The sequence below is a fragment of the Giraffa tippelskirchi genome, chromosome 6, assembly GCF_054371585.1.
Source record: "Giraffa tippelskirchi isolate mGirTip1 chromosome 6, T2T-mGirTip1v1.2.pri, whole genome shotgun sequence".
Taxonomy (NCBI): Eukaryota; Metazoa; Chordata; class Mammalia; order Artiodactyla; family Giraffidae; genus Giraffa; species Giraffa tippelskirchi.
The window spans coordinates 117,951,398-117,971,878 of record NC_137280.1 but is presented as its reverse complement, the minus strand read 5'-3'; the positions used below and the strand labels follow the sequence as shown (position 1 = coordinate 117,971,878).

Here is a 20,481-nt window from a genome sequence, read left to right as displayed (position 1 = left end):
TTCCAAACAAGAAATTGTGCATATTGTTTTATAACTGACAAATTTTACATAAGAAATGATGTTAAACCCACTTAAAGAAAAATGATTGAAATCAACCAAATATACAGAAGTGTATTACCAAAAGCCAGATCAATAATATGCCAATCGGTCCTTGAAGCCTAGCCTGAGTACCCTTGTCATTAACCCATAAAGGCTGGCTACTCCCCTTGCTTCTAACAGCACGGGTTTTTTTTTAATCACTTTTCCATCTTCCCTTTTCCTCCAGTACCAAGACTTACCATTTACCCCTTCTTTTGGTTCACAACCCTAAACCATGGATTTTAAAAGCTCTACTACCTCCAACTTCCCCCAGGTCCAACTCACTCTGCACATAGCACATGAGCATCCCTAAAACATTGTCACCCTCAGGCTAAAGCCCAGTGCTCCACACCAGGACTCCAGTCTCTCAGCCCTAGCAAGCCCCACCACCTCTTTCACCTCTGACAGTTCCCCCTCAAAAACCCCTTAAGATGCTTGCAAAGCATCTCAGAGGTCACTGGTCTAAAGCCTGTGTGAGTCCTCACCAACCCCATGGAAGCTGTGAAAGTTCTTCCCATTAATCTGAAGCTGCCCCATCGCAAAACCTTCCACACCAGCCCTAGCTCTGCCTCCAACACCCTCTTCCCCAGTGACACAGAAGAGTGCTGGTACCTCTCCCAGGTAAACAGGTCTGCTATACCTTCCACGCGACTGCCAACATCCCTATAAAATGGCTACACTCTAGATAAATCAGTAGCTACCTGGCTAGGCCCAGGCTTCCCACTCACACTACCAGGTGACCACACTTCTCCCAGACAGAAGCCCAGAGAAGAACTTTACTGCAGCCATTTCTTGAAGGTGGCGAGTACCGGCTCTCTTGGTAGGCCCAGCACTGGGACCATTAAGTGGCAGGACCACACAAAGGCCCTGTGCCCCCACCTCGGCCCCATGCTCGGTACACTTACGGTCTCTTCTGGTGGGTTCATCCCCTTTCAGCACTCAACTGCTGCTGCTAAGTCGCTTCAGTCGTGTCCGACTCTGTGCGACCCCACAGACGGCAGCCCACCAGGCTCCGCCGTCCCCGGGATTCTCCAGGCAAGAATACTGGAGTGGGTTGCCATTTCCTTCTCCAGTGCATGAAACGGATAAGTGAAAGTGAAGTCGCTCAGTCGTGTCCGACTCTTAGCGACCCCATGGACTGTAGCCTACCAAGGCTCCTCCATCCATGGGAACACCACCCCACATTTACACCCACACACACATACATGCGCACACTACTGCAACTGTTATGGTAGCCACTGTTAAAAGCACATTCTGGGCCATGTCCTGTTCTCTGAAGGGGCAGGCATCAGTCCTGGCACTGGCCTTCATGGGGCCGTAACTCACCTCCTGCTATTGTAAAAACCCTCAAAATAAGGCCCAGTTACAGGAGCAAGGTAAGGATTCCTAAACCAGAGAACTGGGCTGAGACTCGGCATGGGATAGTTAAGTATGGAAAGAGAACTACTTCTTACCACCCAATGTGCTGAGCCTTGAATGTTCTTCAGGATGGAGATCACTGACAAAAGTTAACAACTTCGAATTTAGCTAAGAGGACTCTTACCTCCAGAGAAAATTTTTTATTGAAAACACAGAAACACACACACAATTATGAAATTAAGAAAACCATTCCTTAAGAGTGTAAGACAGGTTTCTTTTTATTAAGTTTTCCTAAACTTGTCTCATGTTTACTGAATGTTTTTCTTTGTGTAAGAATGTAACCTGGAGCTTTAACAAACCAATTTAGATAATACAACCTGGATAAATGCTTGTCTGCACACAAGTCATCAACTGTTACTCTCTGGTCTGGCCTCCATGTAAATTCAATTGGTCTGCAAGCCTGTCTAATCAGAGAGCAAGAAGACCACATCATCTTAATTCTAGTTTAAACCTCAAATTCAACCCCATCCCAAGTCCCACACCCTCCCCACACACAAAAGAAAATTTTTAGAAGAAATGGCCATTAAGGACTGAGTCAAGTTGCATAAGCATTGGCTTAATCAGGCAGCCAGCACTCCAAAGTAGCTCCTGGCCTCACAGCAGGCCAGCTGAACTCTTGAAGCTGGACAGGTAGAGAATGGACAAAGGATGTTCTAAGAACAGGGCCAAGTCCTGGTGCTGCGAGGCTTCCATGCATGCTTACATGCCAACATAAATACACTTTCACCTTCCTCCTCTGAGTGACGTTTCTGTACAGCACTTTAGAGCTTGTAACAGTCTGAATTTTTTAGTGCAGAGATGGACAGAAACTCATTCTAAATATGCAAGGTCATTTCTAGCAACATAAATCAAAAGTAACAGAGAAGCTCTCTGTTATACAGATTAACAATTATTACAAAGGTCCAAAATGTAACAACAAAGCTTGTAACAGTTTCTAGGGGAAGGACTGGCCCTGGGCTCTAGCACTACAGGTTTCCCTTAGAGCTCCCGAAATGCCTCACTGCTCTCAACACCGCCCAAAGCGCAGTCACAGGGAATGCTTTGGTGCTCCTGACGGTGACTGCAGAGTAAGAATGAGGCACTGCTAAAGTCAGGCACCACACTTTTTTAACACTAACTTCAGACTCATCCAGTACAATCCAGTGCATCCTAGTTTTTTTGTACAGTCTGTCAGCCGTTTTAACACATACACACTGGCAGATTCATGACAGATGTTAACGCTTAACACATAAGTGACTGTGAATGAGCCAAAAAAGAACTTTTTAACTCCTGTCCTAAGACTTCAAGCTATACCTCAAATTTACACAAAATATCTCTCACCTGAACAAGCAGGCCAGGATACAAATCTTTATACCATAATTAACAAGAAGCAATCCCTCAGTTAAATTTACTATGCCTATATCCAACAATACATCTACCCAATTCTAACGTTCTGAAGAGAAAATTATTTAGACTTTGATGCTTGGGATATTAATGAACATACTTTCAGAAATATACATTCTCAGGAAGAACCTCCAGGTTTAAAATCCTCAGTTAACAACCTGCTCCAGGTGAAAGGGTCTATTTTCCCAAGAGCAACACATGGCGTTTGTAATGGGAACCCCTTTTATCTGGGAAAGATGGGAAGATGGGGTGGGAGTCCCAGGGGAGCGGAGTGACATGTGAAGCTCAGAGCACACCTTTGTTGTTCTATGTTAATCTATGCCATGCTCTAGCCCTAAGAAACAGAGGGAGATCCCTCCCCCATCCCCACACCAGGCGGGGAGCCTTTGTGGCAACCTCCACAGCAGAATTTTTAAGCACAATTAAGAGTTCCTGTCATTTATGTCATAACAAAAAGTTTGCTTGATAGCTAGGTATAGCTTGTGCTATAGCTCAACTTTCTAAAACAAACTTCTCTTTGTATAAGCATGATTAAACATAAAAGGAGTGAAGCATAAGCTCAGTAAGACTAACTGGGCTTCTAAATAGTACCGTTATGAAAAAGATACAATGCACTTCATTTCTGTATCTAACTATTTAGAAGTCAAAATGCTCCATACATTACCGATATCCCCTCCCACTCAAGTCCCCTAAAAACTGACTAAGAAATCTCCAGTATTTAATTGCTCTAGTTGATATTTAGAACAAAGTTGACAACTTAAAGCTTTATAATAGTCTGTTTTAATATAAACAATTGTTGGAATCAATCAATGTCCATTTCAGGAAGCTTCTTGTCTGAATCCGAAGGCACAGCTGTGTCTGTACCCTGCTCAGCAGCCTGAGGGCCCGGGTTGTCTCCTTGTCCATCCACTGGTCCATTCTGCTCTGCATTTTTTTGCTCCTCTTTTGGAGGTTCCACTTTGGGTTTGGGCTTTGAAATTATAGGACTGCAGATACTCGTCAGCTCCTAGAACAGGAGAGAAAACAGTGGTTTCTTGTTACAAATTTTACATAGCATACTAAAATCCAAGTCCACCCTCTCCTATCCTATCCCCAAGATGTAAGCAAAGATGGAGTAATGAAATTCTCTATTAATAATATACCAATACCGACTAGAAAAAACTATTAAATCTTTAAAATCATGAATTACTTTAATTTTAGCTTCAATCTCTTTTGCCTTGACAACTGGATCCATGGTCAGACTCTGCTTGTTCTGCAGATTCAGCTTGTTATTCATCCACTCCATGGCCTCATTTGTGCTTTTTTCCACCTTCACCATGTCAGCAGCATCCAAATGATCATACTGGTCCTCCTATAACCAGAAGCCAACCAGACAAGTGTCAAAGAATGATACGGTCCCTACTCAAATACCGCCTAGTTCTTCAGCATCTTCCAAAAAGTTACAATCTTTCCCAAAATGAAGCCCATCTAGCCTCACAAGCCACACATTCAATTCCCTAAAAATTCAATAAAGGAAAGTAACCTCAATTTTTAAAACAGAGGAAATGCATTTCAAGGTCAAAAGGAATACACAAGGTGTCAATTAAAAGGTTTCAGCAGTATAAACAGCACATGCTTTACACAAAATGTTATAATTTTGCAAATAAATAAATATAATTTTACAATGCAAAAAAAAGGCCATGTCATTAGATATGAGACTGGAGGTTTAGGCATCAAAGTTAAGAAACAAAATAATTATGAATACAGTTTTTTAAAAGAATCCTTTCATAAGTAAAATTTTAAAATTAAATTTTTTAGAAAGCTCAATTTATTATATTTAAGTTTCTTACATGCAGATGACACCACCCTTATGGCAGAAAGTGAAGAACTAAAGAGCCTCTTGATAAAACTGAAAAAGTTGGCTTAAAGCTCAACATTCAGAAAACTAAGATCATGGCATCTGGTCCCATCACTTCATGGCAAATAGATGGGGAAAAGGTGGAAACAGTGGCTGACTTTATTTTTGGGGGCTCCAAAATCACTGCAGATGGTGATTGCAGCCATGAACTTAAAAGACGCTTACTTCTTGGAAGGAAGGTTAAGGTTATGACCAACCTAGACAGTACATTAAAAAGCAGAGACATTACTTTGCCAGCAATCGTTCATCTAGTCAAGCCTATGGTTTTTCCAGTCATCACATATGGATGTGAGAGTTGGACTATAAAGAACTGAAGAATTAATACTTTTGAACTGTGGTGTTGGAGAATGGAGAAGACTCTTGAAAGAGTCCCTTGGACTGCAAGGAGATCCAACCAGTCCATCCTAAAGGAGATCAGTCCTGGGTGTTCACTGGAAGCACTGATGTTGAAGCTGAAACGCCAATACTTTGTCCACCTGATGCAAACAGCTGACCCATTGGAAAAGACCCTAATGCTGGGAAAGATTGAGGGCAGGAGGAGAAGAGGATGACAGAGGATGAGATGCTTGGATGGCATCACCGACTCAATGGACATGAGTTTGGGTAGGCTCCAAGAGCTGGTGATGGACAGGGAGGCCTGGTGTGCTGCAGTTCATGGGGTCGCAAAGAGTCGGACATGACTGAGCGACTGAACTGAACACTGACAATACATCAAGAACCTAGAGTATAATAGCAGAATTAACCAAACTACTGACCAAAGTCTGGGAGCAACCCAGACCACTGGCCAAATCCCAGCTCCCCCAAGAGTAATCTGGGTAAGGATTAAACCACCTATTTCATAAATGTACTGTGTGGATTTAATGATATAATTTATTTTGGAGTATCATATAGTACTCAAGAAAATGATACACCCATAGTTTATTGTTGAAACAGTCCTACAAACTAAATTATTTGCCTAATGTGTTCTAAGACCAGACTAGACCAAGTTAATTCACTAATGAAACATTTCGTAACAAGAAAAGGAAACTGAGTAATACTGCTCAATTACTGAGTCTCCTTACTAAAGAGAAGCAGCAAATCCCAGGGTTCTTACTAAGGTTAAACAAAATATTATACATGTCACTAACATCCAAAAAGAAAACAATGTTATTAAATAACAGAAAGAACTGCTACGAAAATGTCTCAAAACTCTACCAAAACATTAGTAGGGAAGAGTAAAAAAAAGAAAAGATACCTTGTTTTTGAAAGAGCTGATTACTTTCATATACTGTTGGATTTGTTTCCCTAGTTCATCAAATAATTTTGGTCTTTCTTCAGATTCCTGGAATCGCATCTTAATAGGCTGACCTAGATTCTTAATATAAGAGAGAATACACAAATTCTTCACAGGGGAGTTTAAACTAACAAAGCAGTATTTTTCTAGTAAGACTGATTATAAATTAAAATACATTTAATCTCTGTGTTCTATATTATAAGAAGTTGAATATTTCCCCCAGACCACTGAAATATTATCCTCAGGCTTCATTAGAATATACATCAATACTGTTCCATGTGGAGCCACTTCAACTTGTCACCTGAACCCTAGTTCTCAAAATACATTGGGGAGACAACCAAAAATTAGATGCCTCCTGACAGTGATATACAACACTGTACATGAAGTACACTTGCCAAAAATTTTTAATCTGTATCTTACAAAGCCTCCGGCTCTAACCATAAATTTACCAATAAGATGAAACATCACAGGGGTGAAAAGGAGTAAAATATAGACTGGAAATAAATTCTCCAGGACAAATGATTTAGTTTTTTCATCAACTAAGTAAAGGAAGAGAAAATGATGGAAGGAGAACTACAGATACAGATTTAAGAGATATCAACACAATGTATGGGCCCTACTTGGATCCTGAGTCAAAGAAGCTAAAAAATAATTTATGAAACAACTGGATCCTCAAAACTGACCGAACATATGGTGATATTAATAGTGATGTTAAGAAATTTTTACACATGTGATAATGGTACAGCATAGGGTTATATTTTCTTTTAAATACACATTGATGTATTTTGGGGTTAAATATAACCTAAGAGACTTGCTTAAAATAACTGGAAGTGGAAAGGAGCAGAAATGGAACAAAACTGGACATAAGCTGACAATAGCTGACGCCGTTATTTTGTCTCCTACCATGTGTTAGACAGGTCCCGTAAAAAAAAAAAAAGTAAATTAAAAAACTCAATGAGCAGGATCTCACTGGAGACTCTTTAACATTCTTGCCAGAATGACAGGAAACTGCATGTACTGTCCTTGAGAAATTTCATTCCAAAGGTTAGTCACAATGGAATAGTTTAACAAGAAACTAAGTAACCAGAGAAATGGAAAAAGTTCTTGTGTACTTGCATCTTTTTCCAAACAAGAGGCCTCAACTTTAAATAATTCTTTGGACTTTTAACTCCAAAGTGTAACTATCACTTCTTTAAATACAAAACCAGTCACTTCTGCTCTATTGAGAATCGAAGCTGTATATACACAGCCCTGCTCCAACTGCATTGGCACTGCCTGCTAGGATAGAAATACATCTTAGTAGTCTTTCAATTTCTTGACACTAAGAACACACTCAAGCTCCAATTCAGTAAAACATTTTATGTCTGAACTCAATTTTCAGAAAAATTCTTTTGTTATCATGAAGTTTTAAAAGAAAGAAAGACAGTGAAACTAAGTGATAAAAAGTACAGCTTTTCAATCACTTTCAACCTGCCTTCATTTAACATGAGAATTACAATTGTGAGGTATTCTCCATGGAAAGTACAACATTTCGCTTTCAAGAATCACTTACTTTTAATTCAGCCAATTTATCAACGTAAACTTGCTTTGGCTGGTCTTCTCCATCCTCATACAACCAATTTTCAGTATCTTCTAGTTTCAAGGTAAAATTGTTACGGTCCTAAAGATGAAGGAAACAATGCAATTAAGTCAATCAAAAATTAGTTGATTCAGGAATACAGAAACAGTCACAGACAATGATACATCTGGATTTTCTTTAAAACATGAGGTAGTGGGGAGATGGGGATATAGGAAATAAGACTGACACAATCTTATTTTGCTTTACAGGTACAAGGGGGTTTATTACATTATTTTCTCCACTGTAGGAGACATTTGGATATGTTTGAAAATTTCCGAATTAAAAATTACGTTTAAAAATAAGTGAGTTAATAGTAAATAACACTGTATTGAAAGCTGTTGCTGCTGCTGCTAAGTCACTTCAGTCGTGTCCAACTCTGTGTGACCCCACAGACGGCAGCCTACCAGGCTCCTCGTCCCTGGGATTCTCCAGGCAAGAGTACTGGAGTGGGTTGCCATTGCCTTCTCTACTGAGAGAATAAATCTTAAAAGTTCTCATCAGAAGAAAAAAAAATTTTTAAGTATGTGTAGTGATAGATGTTTAGACTTATGGTGGTAATCATTTCACAACGTATATAAACATCTAATCACTATGCATCTGAAACTAAAATGATATGTCAATTATACCTAAATCTTTTTCTAACAAGTGAGTTAAAATAAACATCAAGAGAAAAGTGAGATTTTTTTTTAAGAAAAAAACTAGGTAAATAATAGCATGCAAGTGTATCAAAAAGTGACACACCAAAAAAAAGTGATGCACAAAGACTAACCTTTAGGAAACACTCCACCAATATTGTATAAAACAAAACAATATAAAACTGTCCCCCCAAAAATATTTTTAATCATTTTACTGTATACCTACAGATGCAAAATATCACTTGTAAGTACATTTAAGGATCCTCCCAGAAGACACAAAATGAGCAGACACACTGCGGCACATACTTACATCTTCACTCACAAACTTCTCATATTCACCACTCAGCTTGTCTCTCATTTCGTACACATATTCTTCTACTGCATTCTTAGCATCATTCCTCTCTTTCTCTAGTTTATCCTGCATGATCATCTTACCCTGTGAACAGTAGTGAGACATTCAAAAAACTGAGACAATTTCCTCTTAACTATTAAGTAATATAGTTATGTTAAGAGAAGCCTTCTTCCCAAAATCCTTTTAGTCCTGCAAATCATCCGAGAAAAGAGCTGGAAGGATTAGTCCTCAGTAAATTATGACGATCAAGTGAGAGTTTCGTGGGTGTGCTTAGGAAAAAAAGAGCAACAGAAGAAAGAGCAAGATGTTGAAACTCAAAAGTAAAAATGAGGAAAATGCTAGGGCAAGAACTAAAATAAACTATTAGCTCACTGTCACAAGGTGGGTATAACCTGCTTGTATTACATACCCAAGAAAAATCAAAAATATTCATATAGCACAGATGATAAAGGTTCTATAAAACTATTCTAAGACCCAATGTACCTATCGTAAGAAACCTCACAGAAAACAATTAATTGGATAATTGTGCCCCAAGGTCTCAAACACTGCATCGCTCACCATAACCAGAGTCACATACTGACTGGTAACAGGGAAAGAAACTAATAAACAAGACGTTAAGGTCACTCTGAGTTCTCCCACTGATCGACTTCCCTGACCCTGGCCTCAAACATCCCAATCTCTAGTGAACAACCAAACTCACACACCCAAAAACATGAATGACACCTCCTCGAAATGTCAAAGATTTCATTAGAGAGTTTTTAGCAATAGACACATCACCATAAAACAATTTTGATGATGTATCTTGGGATCTATTAAACTTGTCCTCCAATACCCCAAAATGTTAAATTGTTCCCAAACCCCACCCAATGCATAAAGGTCACTAGACACAGCATTTGAACACTATGGTCACATTAATGTTCTAGCTTATTGCTCTAGAAGACTTAAAATAACCACCTCATTTTCAATGTATAAGTTGAGCATCTCTCTGTCTATCTGCCATAACAGCTGATTCTCAATTGGCAGGTCCACAGTACTGGTCTTCACTTTTGCCTTCTTGGCTTGAGGCGGTTGGTCCATTTTTTTGTCTTTTGATCCAGCTTGAGAGGTCTAAAATAACAGAAATCATTAAGTACACACATACAGACTCCAGCTTCCAAATGGGTCATGTTTCAAAGGCTAGTTTTGCTTTTTTACTAACTTAAGTTTGTTTTCTTATAATATCTGGAAAGTTAGAAATGTATGAATAGTCAAATCCATAGAGATAAAAAGTAATGGTGGTTCCCAGAGGACGGGGGAGAACGAATAGAAGAAATGGGAATTATTGTTTCACAGGTAACTTTGGTTGGACAGATGAAAGAAGTTCTGGAGACTGACTGTACCACAGTGTGATTATACTTAATACTACTGATCTGTACACACACATACACTTATATACATACATATACAGATACATACACACAAAAACAAACTTCCACAACCCCACCATCAACATACCATTACAATTAAATATTCTCTAATTGTCTTCCACTCTTATCTAAACATACAAACATGCATAGGAAATTAGTAGGGAGAGGGTAATGAAATTTTTAAGGATCAGAAATACAGCAATAAGATGACTTCCAGAGTATCTGTACCTATTTATATTCTCACAAGGAGTAAGAGAGCCCATTTCGCTGTACCCTGGCCACAAAGAGGAATTCATTTGCCGTGATCTACTATTTTCATTGGGTCAATAACCTTTTCTTACACATTTATAAGGCATACTTACTCCTCCAAATTGCCTAATCATATTTCATTCACTGTTCTCTTGGGATCTTTGTGATTTTTTTCCCCCCAGTGATTGACTCTTCTAGATTTTTTCTAATCTTTTATTATTAGTCTATGCAAGCTTTTATTTTTTAACCCATCCATCTTTCCCTTTGTGATTACTTTCACTGCTTTCACGCTTTCAAAGCTCCTGCTGATTCACAGATTAGAAAAATATTCATTCCAGCTTTTTTTTTTTATATTTATTTATTTTTGGCTGCACTGGGCCTTCACTGCTCCTACACACAAGCTTTCTCTAGTTGTGTGCAAGGGCTTCTCATTGAGGTGCTTCTCTTATTACAGAGCAGCAAGCTCAGTAGTTGTGGTGCACAGGCTTAGCTGTGAGATCTGTGGCATACGCCATCTTCCTGGACCAGGGATTGTACCCATGTCTGCACTGGCAGATAGATTTTTAACCACTGGACCATCAGGGAAGTCCCATTCCAGCTGTTCTTAATTCTTCATCTGTAACTTTCAAATAATCTGGAATATAATCTTCTCTATGACATGAGGCAAGATTTCAAAGTCATTTCCCCACCTCCTGTCCAAATCTTACGTCAGAGTTGAAATTTATGTTATCATTTGTATTTTATTTCCTTTAGAAACAATACTATAAAAGGTGTCAGTTCCCAAGCCACCTCACGAAAGGAACCTAAGTAACTCCATGAAACTTCCCACAGCTCTAAGGGAGGTCAGGGGGGAGGGAGAAAGGTCAGGTCCACCTCATTCCTTTCTCCTCCCCAACCTTCAAGAACAAAGAAAAATAGGTATTTCTCTCCCCCATTGCTGCCCCCAACCCAGGCAACAACAGGTCTTCACCTCTGAAAAGGCCTACAAGACACTAAAGCATCTGTGAGCATGATTTCCTCTGTCCATTATTTTCTCTTTTTACAATTATTTGCAAAGTTAAATTAATTAAAATTTGTTAACCGACATGAAAATGGGTATCAGACTTGAGCCTCCTAAAGGCTCTGCCAAACTTTTTTAAATGCCACAATCAGAAATACCTTAGAAGGTGAGATTATACGTTGCAATGTCATAAATAATTTGTAAGAAAAGCTGTTTTCAATGCTGATGACAAAATTTAAACATGAAAACTCTAAGTTAAAGAACAGGTTGTGAAGGACCCAAAAATGTTACACATTCATTTAAATATTATCTACAAACTGTACTTCAATATATTATTATTTAGAACAGTATTTAAATGTAAAGGTAAGTTTCAGAAGAGTTGACAAAATTTGAAAAGATCATGTTTCACTGTTATTAGTAAAGAATAAGTTATGGGTAAGATAACAGCCATTCAGAAACCAGCATGAACCAATCACTAAGCTAGTCAAAATAAGGCTTGAGTGCTTTCTTCCCACACCATCCAGACTGAAGGTCAAAGATCATCTTGCCAAACACACTTTTCAAACACTACAAAATCTGGCTTTAAGACTTCAAATATGCTGGCAGAGACAGGACAGCAGCACAGTCTCATGAGTGGGACCGATGGGTGCTGCACAACCTTAGCCAAGTCTGCAAGGTCTTATTTCCCATGGGCTTTCCAAGGACGTCGAGGCTCATTGCTAACAGATGCACACTGCTTGAGACAGACATTTCCATTTCAACAATACAGTCCTATAATCTCGAGCAAATGACTTGAAATTTTCTCCTTTCGACGTCTTTTGTATTTTAGGCTATGTATCAATAGTTAGGTCTGTTAAAAATCACCTGGAAAACTACAACAGTTAAGTATTAAGACTCTGACTGACAGGACAGAGCTACAAGATCTGCAGAAATCTAGTTTTATCACGGTGGGAAATAAAGTCCACCACATAGCTCTCAATTTCACCCCACTGCAATGAGAGCTTTTTGTCTGAAAGTTAGGACCTTAAAAGCTTCGTGGCCTAAGGGAATTTTCTGCTCAAAAAATATTGTGTTCAACACTTCAATTTTCAATATTAAAATACTGATTGGTAAGGCCTTGCCCAGGGATTTTCCAGTTGAATATTTATTTAAAAAAAGAAAATCACAATACTCAGACCACTCTTAAATGGGACAATCAGCCTCATATAAAACTGGTGTAAATCAAAAGAGCACCTCAGAATTTGAGGCACAGGGACGTAAAGCTTCAAATTTAGAGATCAGTTTTCTGGCTTCTTGGAAACTAAAGCAGAAAGCTGTTACATTTTTTTTATGAAAGGCTTTTAAGTATTGTGGAGTTAATATTATTGAGTTTTATCTCTATGCAAGGCAGAACTGAAAGACCTCTGTATTCTCTCTCTTCTTGGTACACAGTGTTATAAACAGCTCTTTAGGGGAATGTTACATTGATCTCTTAAATTATAAAGACTACAACATGTCAAAATTATGAGAACTGATATAACTTTGTCTTTAAGAGTACTAGACTGGAACTTGTCATACATTATATAAGGAAGACTCGGAGTGTTCATTAATGTTTACAATTTTAATATTTCTAAAAGCTGTTAAGGCAGCCTGGATATGTGCTGAAAGCCAAACTTTTAAATTTGGGGATTTTTTTAAACAAAAAACTATTTTAAATAAATTCTATTTCAACACCAAAAAAAAAAAGGACTGTTCAAATAAATGAAGATTTCTAATATAATCCCCTTCCAAGACATAATATGTCAGGTCATAACCATGTATGTAAAAAGACAGCAAATCACACTGTAAAATACAATTTATACCTCCATTTCTTCAGACTCTGCCTTATTTTCTGCTGGTGTCTGCTGCTGTTGCTCTTCAACATGTGGCTCCTCCTGGTCCACTTGCATCTTCTGAAAAATAGGTCACATCGAATTCTGAAACTAGGAAATACTAGCGGAAGACTAAAGCAACTTTCATGACACATTGGCAAACTCACAGGATATGGAATTTCTGCTAATGACCAGCAATCAAACAAACCAGACTCTAATTCCAGCTATGACATATATGTTATACTTAGAACACAAGTTTTCCTCTCTGGATCTCAGTTACCACACCTGTACAATGGAGATAACATTTGCCCTGCCCTTATATAAACAAGAGTGGTTACAGAACTACATTATAAAGCCATAGCAGTACTCAGAAGTACACAGTGTGGCAATATTTAACACAATAAAATCTGAGGAGAGCATGAGTTTCTCCTTGCTTCTGCATGAACACATTTCTCTCAGAAGTCTAAACTTCTTCCAGTAGTTTTTAAAATCAGACATTTCATCCTCAAAAGTACAACCATTGTATGCATTAGGTAAAGTGGACACCTTGAAAATTCTGTTAGAAGTGCTTAAAGAACAAAGCCTGCCAATAATAAAGATGTCTGTAGAGACCTTGAATCACATTAGCTTTCAATACCATATTATAATAGTCTTGGAGGTTTTTAAAACTAACACCTTGGCCATAGCCCAGACCAACTTAAACAAAATCTGTGGGGATGAGACCTGAACATGTGCAGTTCTATAAAGCCTTGATTTTTACACACAATAAGGACAAGGCCCAGTGCATGACTCCAACCAATGAGTGTGAATTCTATGCTACCTATGGAAATAATCAACTGAGACTCAGCATTCTCCAGTAATCACGAAAGAATCAAGAATAACTCAAATTGACAAGTGCATGGTCTAAAGGAGGAAGCCAACTATGTCCCATTTCTATACAAATTCCATATCAAGACTTTGTGCTAGTTCACACATGATGGGGTATGCATGCAAACCTACTCTCAGCAGCTCTGTCACCCTATTTGCTAGAATTTCTAGACAAGTGTCACCTCTGAGCCATCATAAATGGCCTAAAATGGTATAAAATTGTCTAGATTACCTCTTCCTCCTTTGCATTCTGATCTGTTTCCATCGGTTCCTCATTTTCCTCAAACTTGTGCACTTCCACTAGAGATGCACTGGACACACTGAAAATGCCATGGACATTTACTCGAACCTTGACTTTCACTTTTGAACTGGAGCCATCAGACTGAGGAGTGACTTTCTGAACTGAAAACTGAGCTAAGGACATATGAAAGACAAAAGAGAACACATAACCTAAGAGGGTGAATTCAAACACAAATATATGTCCATACTGCCAGGTTATGTCCATTTCTCAGTGAAAGGTCAATAGCATGATACATCAAATAAGTGAGCACTCTTAGAATCTTAATACATCATCAGATTTCTTCTGCTTTCACATATAATCAAACTTTTAATCATCTTCTCCCAATTAAGAACTCAAGTAACTCAAGAACTCTCCTAACTCTTCAAACATGTCCTTCCCTCCAGTCCCTTATTCCAATTCATCTTCATATGCCACTGCAGAGTAAATTCCTAGAACAGATTTGTCACATTTTCATCTACTGAAAACCCCAAAGATTCCATATTCTTTGTCACTTATTAAGAAACTGCCATTTCTAGATTCAAAACTAGCGTTTTGATCATGTTTTTAATTTCATAAAACTCTGTAAACTACGAATTTCATGTTTATTTCTGTTTTACAAGTGAGGAAAACACAGTAGGTTAACTTTCTAAGCTTCTAAGTGCCATTCAGGATGTTCCTAATACTTTATCCATGTACTCTAGTTCTGTATTTATCATTAATTCTAGATTCTCTCTCCTCATCTGGTATTATTTCCAGATACTAAGTTTCTCACAGTCAATGAAGAATGAAGACAACATGATTCCATAACCTATGATACTGATTATCACAATCTGCTAATAATTTTTCTGCGTACACCTAACTCTATGTTAGGGTCAGAATTGAATACTTTCAGTAACCAGCAACACATTATGCACAAAGTATAACAATAATGTGCATTAACCAAGAACTACAGCCCAGGGAATTCCTTGGTGGTCCAATGGTCAGGACTCCATGCTTTCACTGCCAGGGCACAGGTTTGATTCCTGGTCAGGGAACTAAGATCTCGTAAGCCACATGGTGCAGCCAAAAATTTTTTAACTGATTAAAATTAATTTTAAAAACCTTTAAATTAAAAAAAAAGAACTTCAGTCCACAGTAGGAGATCCAATTAAATAATGACCATCCTGCTGGTTCTGAACCTGATAATAAGACTGAACGCTTTGTGCATGTGATTTAAAGTACTCAAATTTCAGTATATTATACTTGCTTTGCTATTCCTGTTCTCCCAAGTACACAATTTTTTTTTTTTTAATTCCCAACTCTTTACTTACCTATAGCAGGATCTGGATAAGGCAAATCTTGAGGAGAGCTATAATAAGCCTCAAGAGTGAAAGGTTCCTTTCTATAAAATGTGAGTACTTTAGAGAAAGGAGCAGCATGATTTTTTGAAAAGACTTCACAGTCACTGAATGGAGGAAAAAAGACAAATACAAATTTAGGACATTTCTCACACTTTTACCCAGGTATTCCAGTTTTGTAATTATTGTACAACTCTAGTTACTCTTCTCAATTGGCAACATTTCCAGTTTATAAGTTTCCAAGGGAAAAAAAAATGTATGTGTGCGTATATACAGTATCAGTTTTAAACACACACACACACACACACACACACACACACACACACACACTCTTCAATTGACATAATGAAAGTGAAAGTGAAGTCACTTAGTTGCATCCAACTCTTTGCGACCCCATGGACTGTAGCCTGTCAGGCTCCTTTGTCCATGGGATTCTCCAGCAAAGAGAACCCACTGGAGTGGGTTGCCATTTCCTTCTCTAGGGGATCTTCCCAACCCAGGGATCGAACACAGGTCTCCCACACTGCAGGTAGACTCTACCGTCTGAGCCGCCAGGGCACATAAGAGGCACCAATTATTTCAATAGGATCAAATAAACAAAACTAGTAAGGACACAAACTTATTCTGATGAGTAAAGTAAGTAATCACTTTGCTTCATGCACTGTAAGAAATTTGTGTAAGCTGAAACCGAGTATTTACCAAGACTTAACTTGTTAAGTACAAAAATGATTAAAAAACATTACCTTGACACTTCTTCAGCTGGAGAATTCCATCTCAGAGATATTGGATATGGCACTACATCAGTGATAGAAAATTCTCTGACTTTGAAAGCAGGCGATAAGATTGCACACTAGAATAAGAATTTTTAAAAATTCCATTTGGCAAGTAGAACATTATGAACTAACTATTGTAAGACCTATAAGAAAAATGACTTCAGAAGAGCATCTACTTACATAAATAATTTAGCAGTATCTAAATAAGTGGTTTCATAAGTGTCAATCATTTGTCAAATCACCCATTAATCTAGCTATTCCTTATTATTTTTCCATTAATCTCAACCTTTATTTAACTGATATATAACACTACTTCATGTAACAAATATGCCAAATTCTAGTAGTATTTCAGGACTACTTATGTTTCTAGTAAATTCTTTCATCTTATTACATGTTATATAGTACAAACAATTCCATTTATGAACGCCACCTCTAGTATCAATTTTAAAACAAAAGTTTCAGAATCTTAGACCTTAAAATCACTGAGCTAGTCTCAGACTAGATGGATACATTAACCACTGCTGTACTGCTACAATGACCTGTCAGTGGCTACCTGTGAAAGAAAGCAAGCTCACCTGCAATGCACAGCCTCGAGTAACAGCTTCATCGGCATTTAGTGTGGTACTAATTTCTTTACCAAAAAATTTGCTGATCTTCTCTTTCACTGCAGGGATTCGTGTTGCACCACCAACTATCTCCACTGCATAAATATCTTCTTTCTTTAACTCTATTTAAAAACAATTAGAACAGACATTTAGATTAAAAGAATCTTTCAATTAGTCTTACAATGAAATAAAAGAGCAATATAACATCTTATCACAACAAAATAATTCACAAATATGTAAGAAAACCCAGCACCACTCTTCATCCCCTCCACAGTAACATACACACACACACACAAGTTTGCGCCATTTGGAAGCAGGTAGTTATATTTTAATGCTCAAAATAATGACCGCAGGGTGGCACAACAGTACTGAGATTTAAGAGGTGAGGGTGAGGAATATCTCAAGTCCTATAGTGCATTAAGTTCTGCAACCTCAGAAAGACTCACACAAATAAGTGTTAAAATACCAACAGTTAACCTAGCCATAAAGAAAATAAAAGGGCTGACACAAAGTGGTAAGGAAGTTCTGTCCGACCCAGCCTGACAGGGCTGTGTGGACTAAGACTAAATAGACTTCAGGATATGGTCTGAGAGTATCAGCTGAGGCACCTCGGAGCTCTGCTGGCTCAGATTATAACACAGGTTCAGTCTCCTTGTAACAGAAGGAAAGAGGGTACCACCAAGGCTCTGCTGTCATTCATAAAATACCTCTTAATACCATCTGGTTTCCTGCTCACATTTTATGCAACAATCTATTCAGTGACAATCTGTTGAGAAGGACTATTTAAAGAAATGGGCTGTACCAGTATGAAAAGAACATGCATTTGTCAAAATCGCTCCATTTTCCTATCTGAGCCTGTGTCAAGATCAGAGTACATCTCAACACAGTGGACTCTAGGAAAATGTCTGTCAAAGATTTGGGAAATAACAGTAATATATTCCTAAATCAAACTTCTACCTTTTACCCTGAGATTAAATTAAGTATGTGGTTATCATATCCTCCCCCTTCTTAGTCAACAAGATTCACTGACAGAAAATCCTACAAAACTACCTCAGCAACATTGCTAAAGATAATTTTTACCACCATGAAATACCTGAGACATTAAACCCATCTTTGAATCTTCTGAATTATGTTTCCAGGGAAAACTATTAAGACTTTCCCAGACACTACTGGAGGTACTGCAGGGGGAAGATATTGGTAAACAGAAGTTTAATATGGCATTGAAGTAGTTCATACAACGGAAACTGGTAAAACTGGGGGTGGGGGGGTGGGGAGAGTTAACATTTTCCAAACAGCCCAAGATGAACAATTCAATCACAAAAATACTTACTGGCCTGTTCCAAAATACTACGAAGCGGTGGCTCCACTCTAGCTAAGAGATCATCACACATCTCCAGAAATTTGCCTCTATGAAAAAAAAAACAACAGGTTAAATCGCAGTCCACTTTTATGTAGGATAAATGACTATAATTAAATAGACATAATAAGCACTGGCAAAGATGCGGAGAAACTGGACCTCATATACATTCTTGGCAGGAATATAAACGTTACAACCACTTTGGAAGAGTTTAGCAATTCCTCAACATATTAAACATGGTGCTCCCATACGACCCAGCAATGCCACTCTAGGTGTTTCTCCACAACTGAAAACATGTGACCACACGAAACTCCGCAGATGAATGGTCACACCAACATTATTCACAAGAGGCAAAAAAGTGTGAAAAACCCTATTATCCATTAACTGTATTCAGCAAAAAGGGATGAAAATAATAAAAAGGACCGATTACACAATGAAACCTGGATGAACTTTGAAAACATTATGCTAGGTAAAATAAGCCAATCACAAAGACATATTATATGACTGATCCCATTTATATGAAATGTTCAGAACCAAATCCAAAGAGACAAAGAAGATTAATGACTGCCTAGGGCTAAGGACAGGAACAACAGATGGGGAAAGACAAGTTATTGGGTAAGGGGATTTTTTTCCCCTTTAATTAATGCTTTATTTTTTAGACTGGTTTTAGGTTAACAGAGAAATACACAGGAAGTACAGGGAATTCCCATACACCTCTTACTCCCAACTCAGCTTCCCTATTAGCACCTTGCATTAGTTAAGATACATTTCTAACAACTGACGAGCCAATACTGATACATGGTAGTATAAATTAAGGTTCTACATAATTTGATAAATGGTGCAAGTATTCACCATTACAGTACCACAGTGAATAGTTTCACGACTCTAAAAATCTTCCATACTGTATTCATCCCTCCCTTCCACTGAACCTCTAACCATTGATCTTTTTACTGCCTCCACAGTTTTCTCCCTTCTAGAATGTCATACCATTATCATATAGAATGTTATATACAATGTCAAATATTTCTAGAATGTCATACAGTTGGAATCATACAGCCTAAATTTTTAGACTGACTTCTATTGCTTAGAAATATACATTTAAGATTTTCCCATGTCTTTTCACAGAATGATAGCTCATCTAGAGTTTCTTTATGAGGTGATGAAAATATTCTAAAACTGGGTTGTGGTAACGGTTGCACAATTCCGTGAATATATTAAAACCCACTGAATTATAAATGTTTTCATTTTACAAATTACATTTCAAAAACAGTAGAGGTATAGAATGCACCCATCAGAATGGCAAAAATTCAAGATCGCTAATACCAATATTGATGAGGATGTGTAGCAACCAAAATCAAGTTTAAAATGACAGTTTTGTTCCTAGTATCAAGAAAGTGGAAAGAGTTAAGTGTCCAGCAATAGGAGAAAACGTTACGTCTACAGTGTCATACTAGGCAGCAATACACAAGAAGGAACAGATGATATATGCAGCAACTAAGTCAGGGGTCCAAACCCCGGGCCACAGACCAGTACTGGTCCTTGGCCTGTTAGGAATCAGGCCACACAGCAGGAGGTAACTGGTGGGCAAGCTTCATCTGTATTTACAGTCATTCCCCATCATTCGCATTACTACCTGAGCTCTACCTCCTGTCAAATCAGCAGCAGCATAATAAATGTAATGCTCTTGAATCATCCAGGAATCATTCCCATCTTCCCTACCCCCAACATCTGTGGAAAAATTGTCTTCCATGAAACCAGACCCTGTTGCCAAAAAAGCTAGGGACTGCTGAACTAAATGAATCTCAGTTTCAGGCTGACCAAAGTCCTACACAAAAGACGAAATAATGTATGATTTCATTTATACTTCTACAAAAGGTAAATGTAATATATGCCCCTCAAAATAAAAAACCTTATCAGTGGCTGCCCTTGAGAATGGAGGCCTGAGAAAACTTCTAAAATGATGAAGAGTAGTGGTTTGTAGGATGCATGCAACTGTCAAAACTCAGCAAATGACACTTAAAACTTGAGCATGTCTTTATGTGAAAGTACACCAAAAACTACAAACATTAAACTCTGGTTAATATGCATACTCAAAAGTATAT

The 20,481-nt window shown here is 38.0% G+C and overlaps 1 protein-coding gene across 3 annotated transcripts in view; it reads right to left on the bottom strand.

Moving 5' to 3' along the window:
* Nucleotides 1-1,690: 1,690 nt before the first annotated feature.
* The window catches only part of HSPA4 (heat shock protein family A (Hsp70) member 4), a 51,328-nt gene continuing 32,537 nt past the window's right edge, over nt 1,691-20,481 (bottom strand). For 2 of the 3 annotated variants that reach the window (XM_081502823.1, XM_081502821.1), the window contains exons 8-19: nt 18,353-18,429; nt 16,993-17,144; nt 16,388-16,494; nt 15,618-15,751; nt 14,260-14,441; nt 13,152-13,241; nt 9,610-9,762; nt 8,614-8,739; nt 7,603-7,710; nt 6,012-6,131; nt 4,070-4,231; nt 1,691-3,886 (exon numbers count right to left, since the gene is read on the bottom strand). In XM_081502823.1, the coding sequence (XP_081358949.1) occupies nt 3,683-3,886; nt 4,070-4,231; nt 6,012-6,131; nt 7,603-7,710; nt 8,614-8,739; nt 9,610-9,762; nt 13,152-13,241; nt 14,260-14,441; nt 15,618-15,751; nt 16,388-16,494; nt 16,993-17,144; nt 18,353-18,429 (1,615 nt within the window). In that variant the 3' untranslated portion in view covers nt 1,691-3,682. The remainder of the gene's footprint in view (nt 3,887-4,069; nt 4,232-6,011; nt 6,132-7,602; nt 7,711-8,613; nt 8,740-9,609; nt 9,763-13,151; nt 13,242-14,259; nt 14,442-15,617; nt 15,752-16,387; nt 16,495-16,992; nt 17,145-18,352; nt 18,430-20,481) is intronic. The other variant, XM_081502822.1, reaches the window with a different exon arrangement.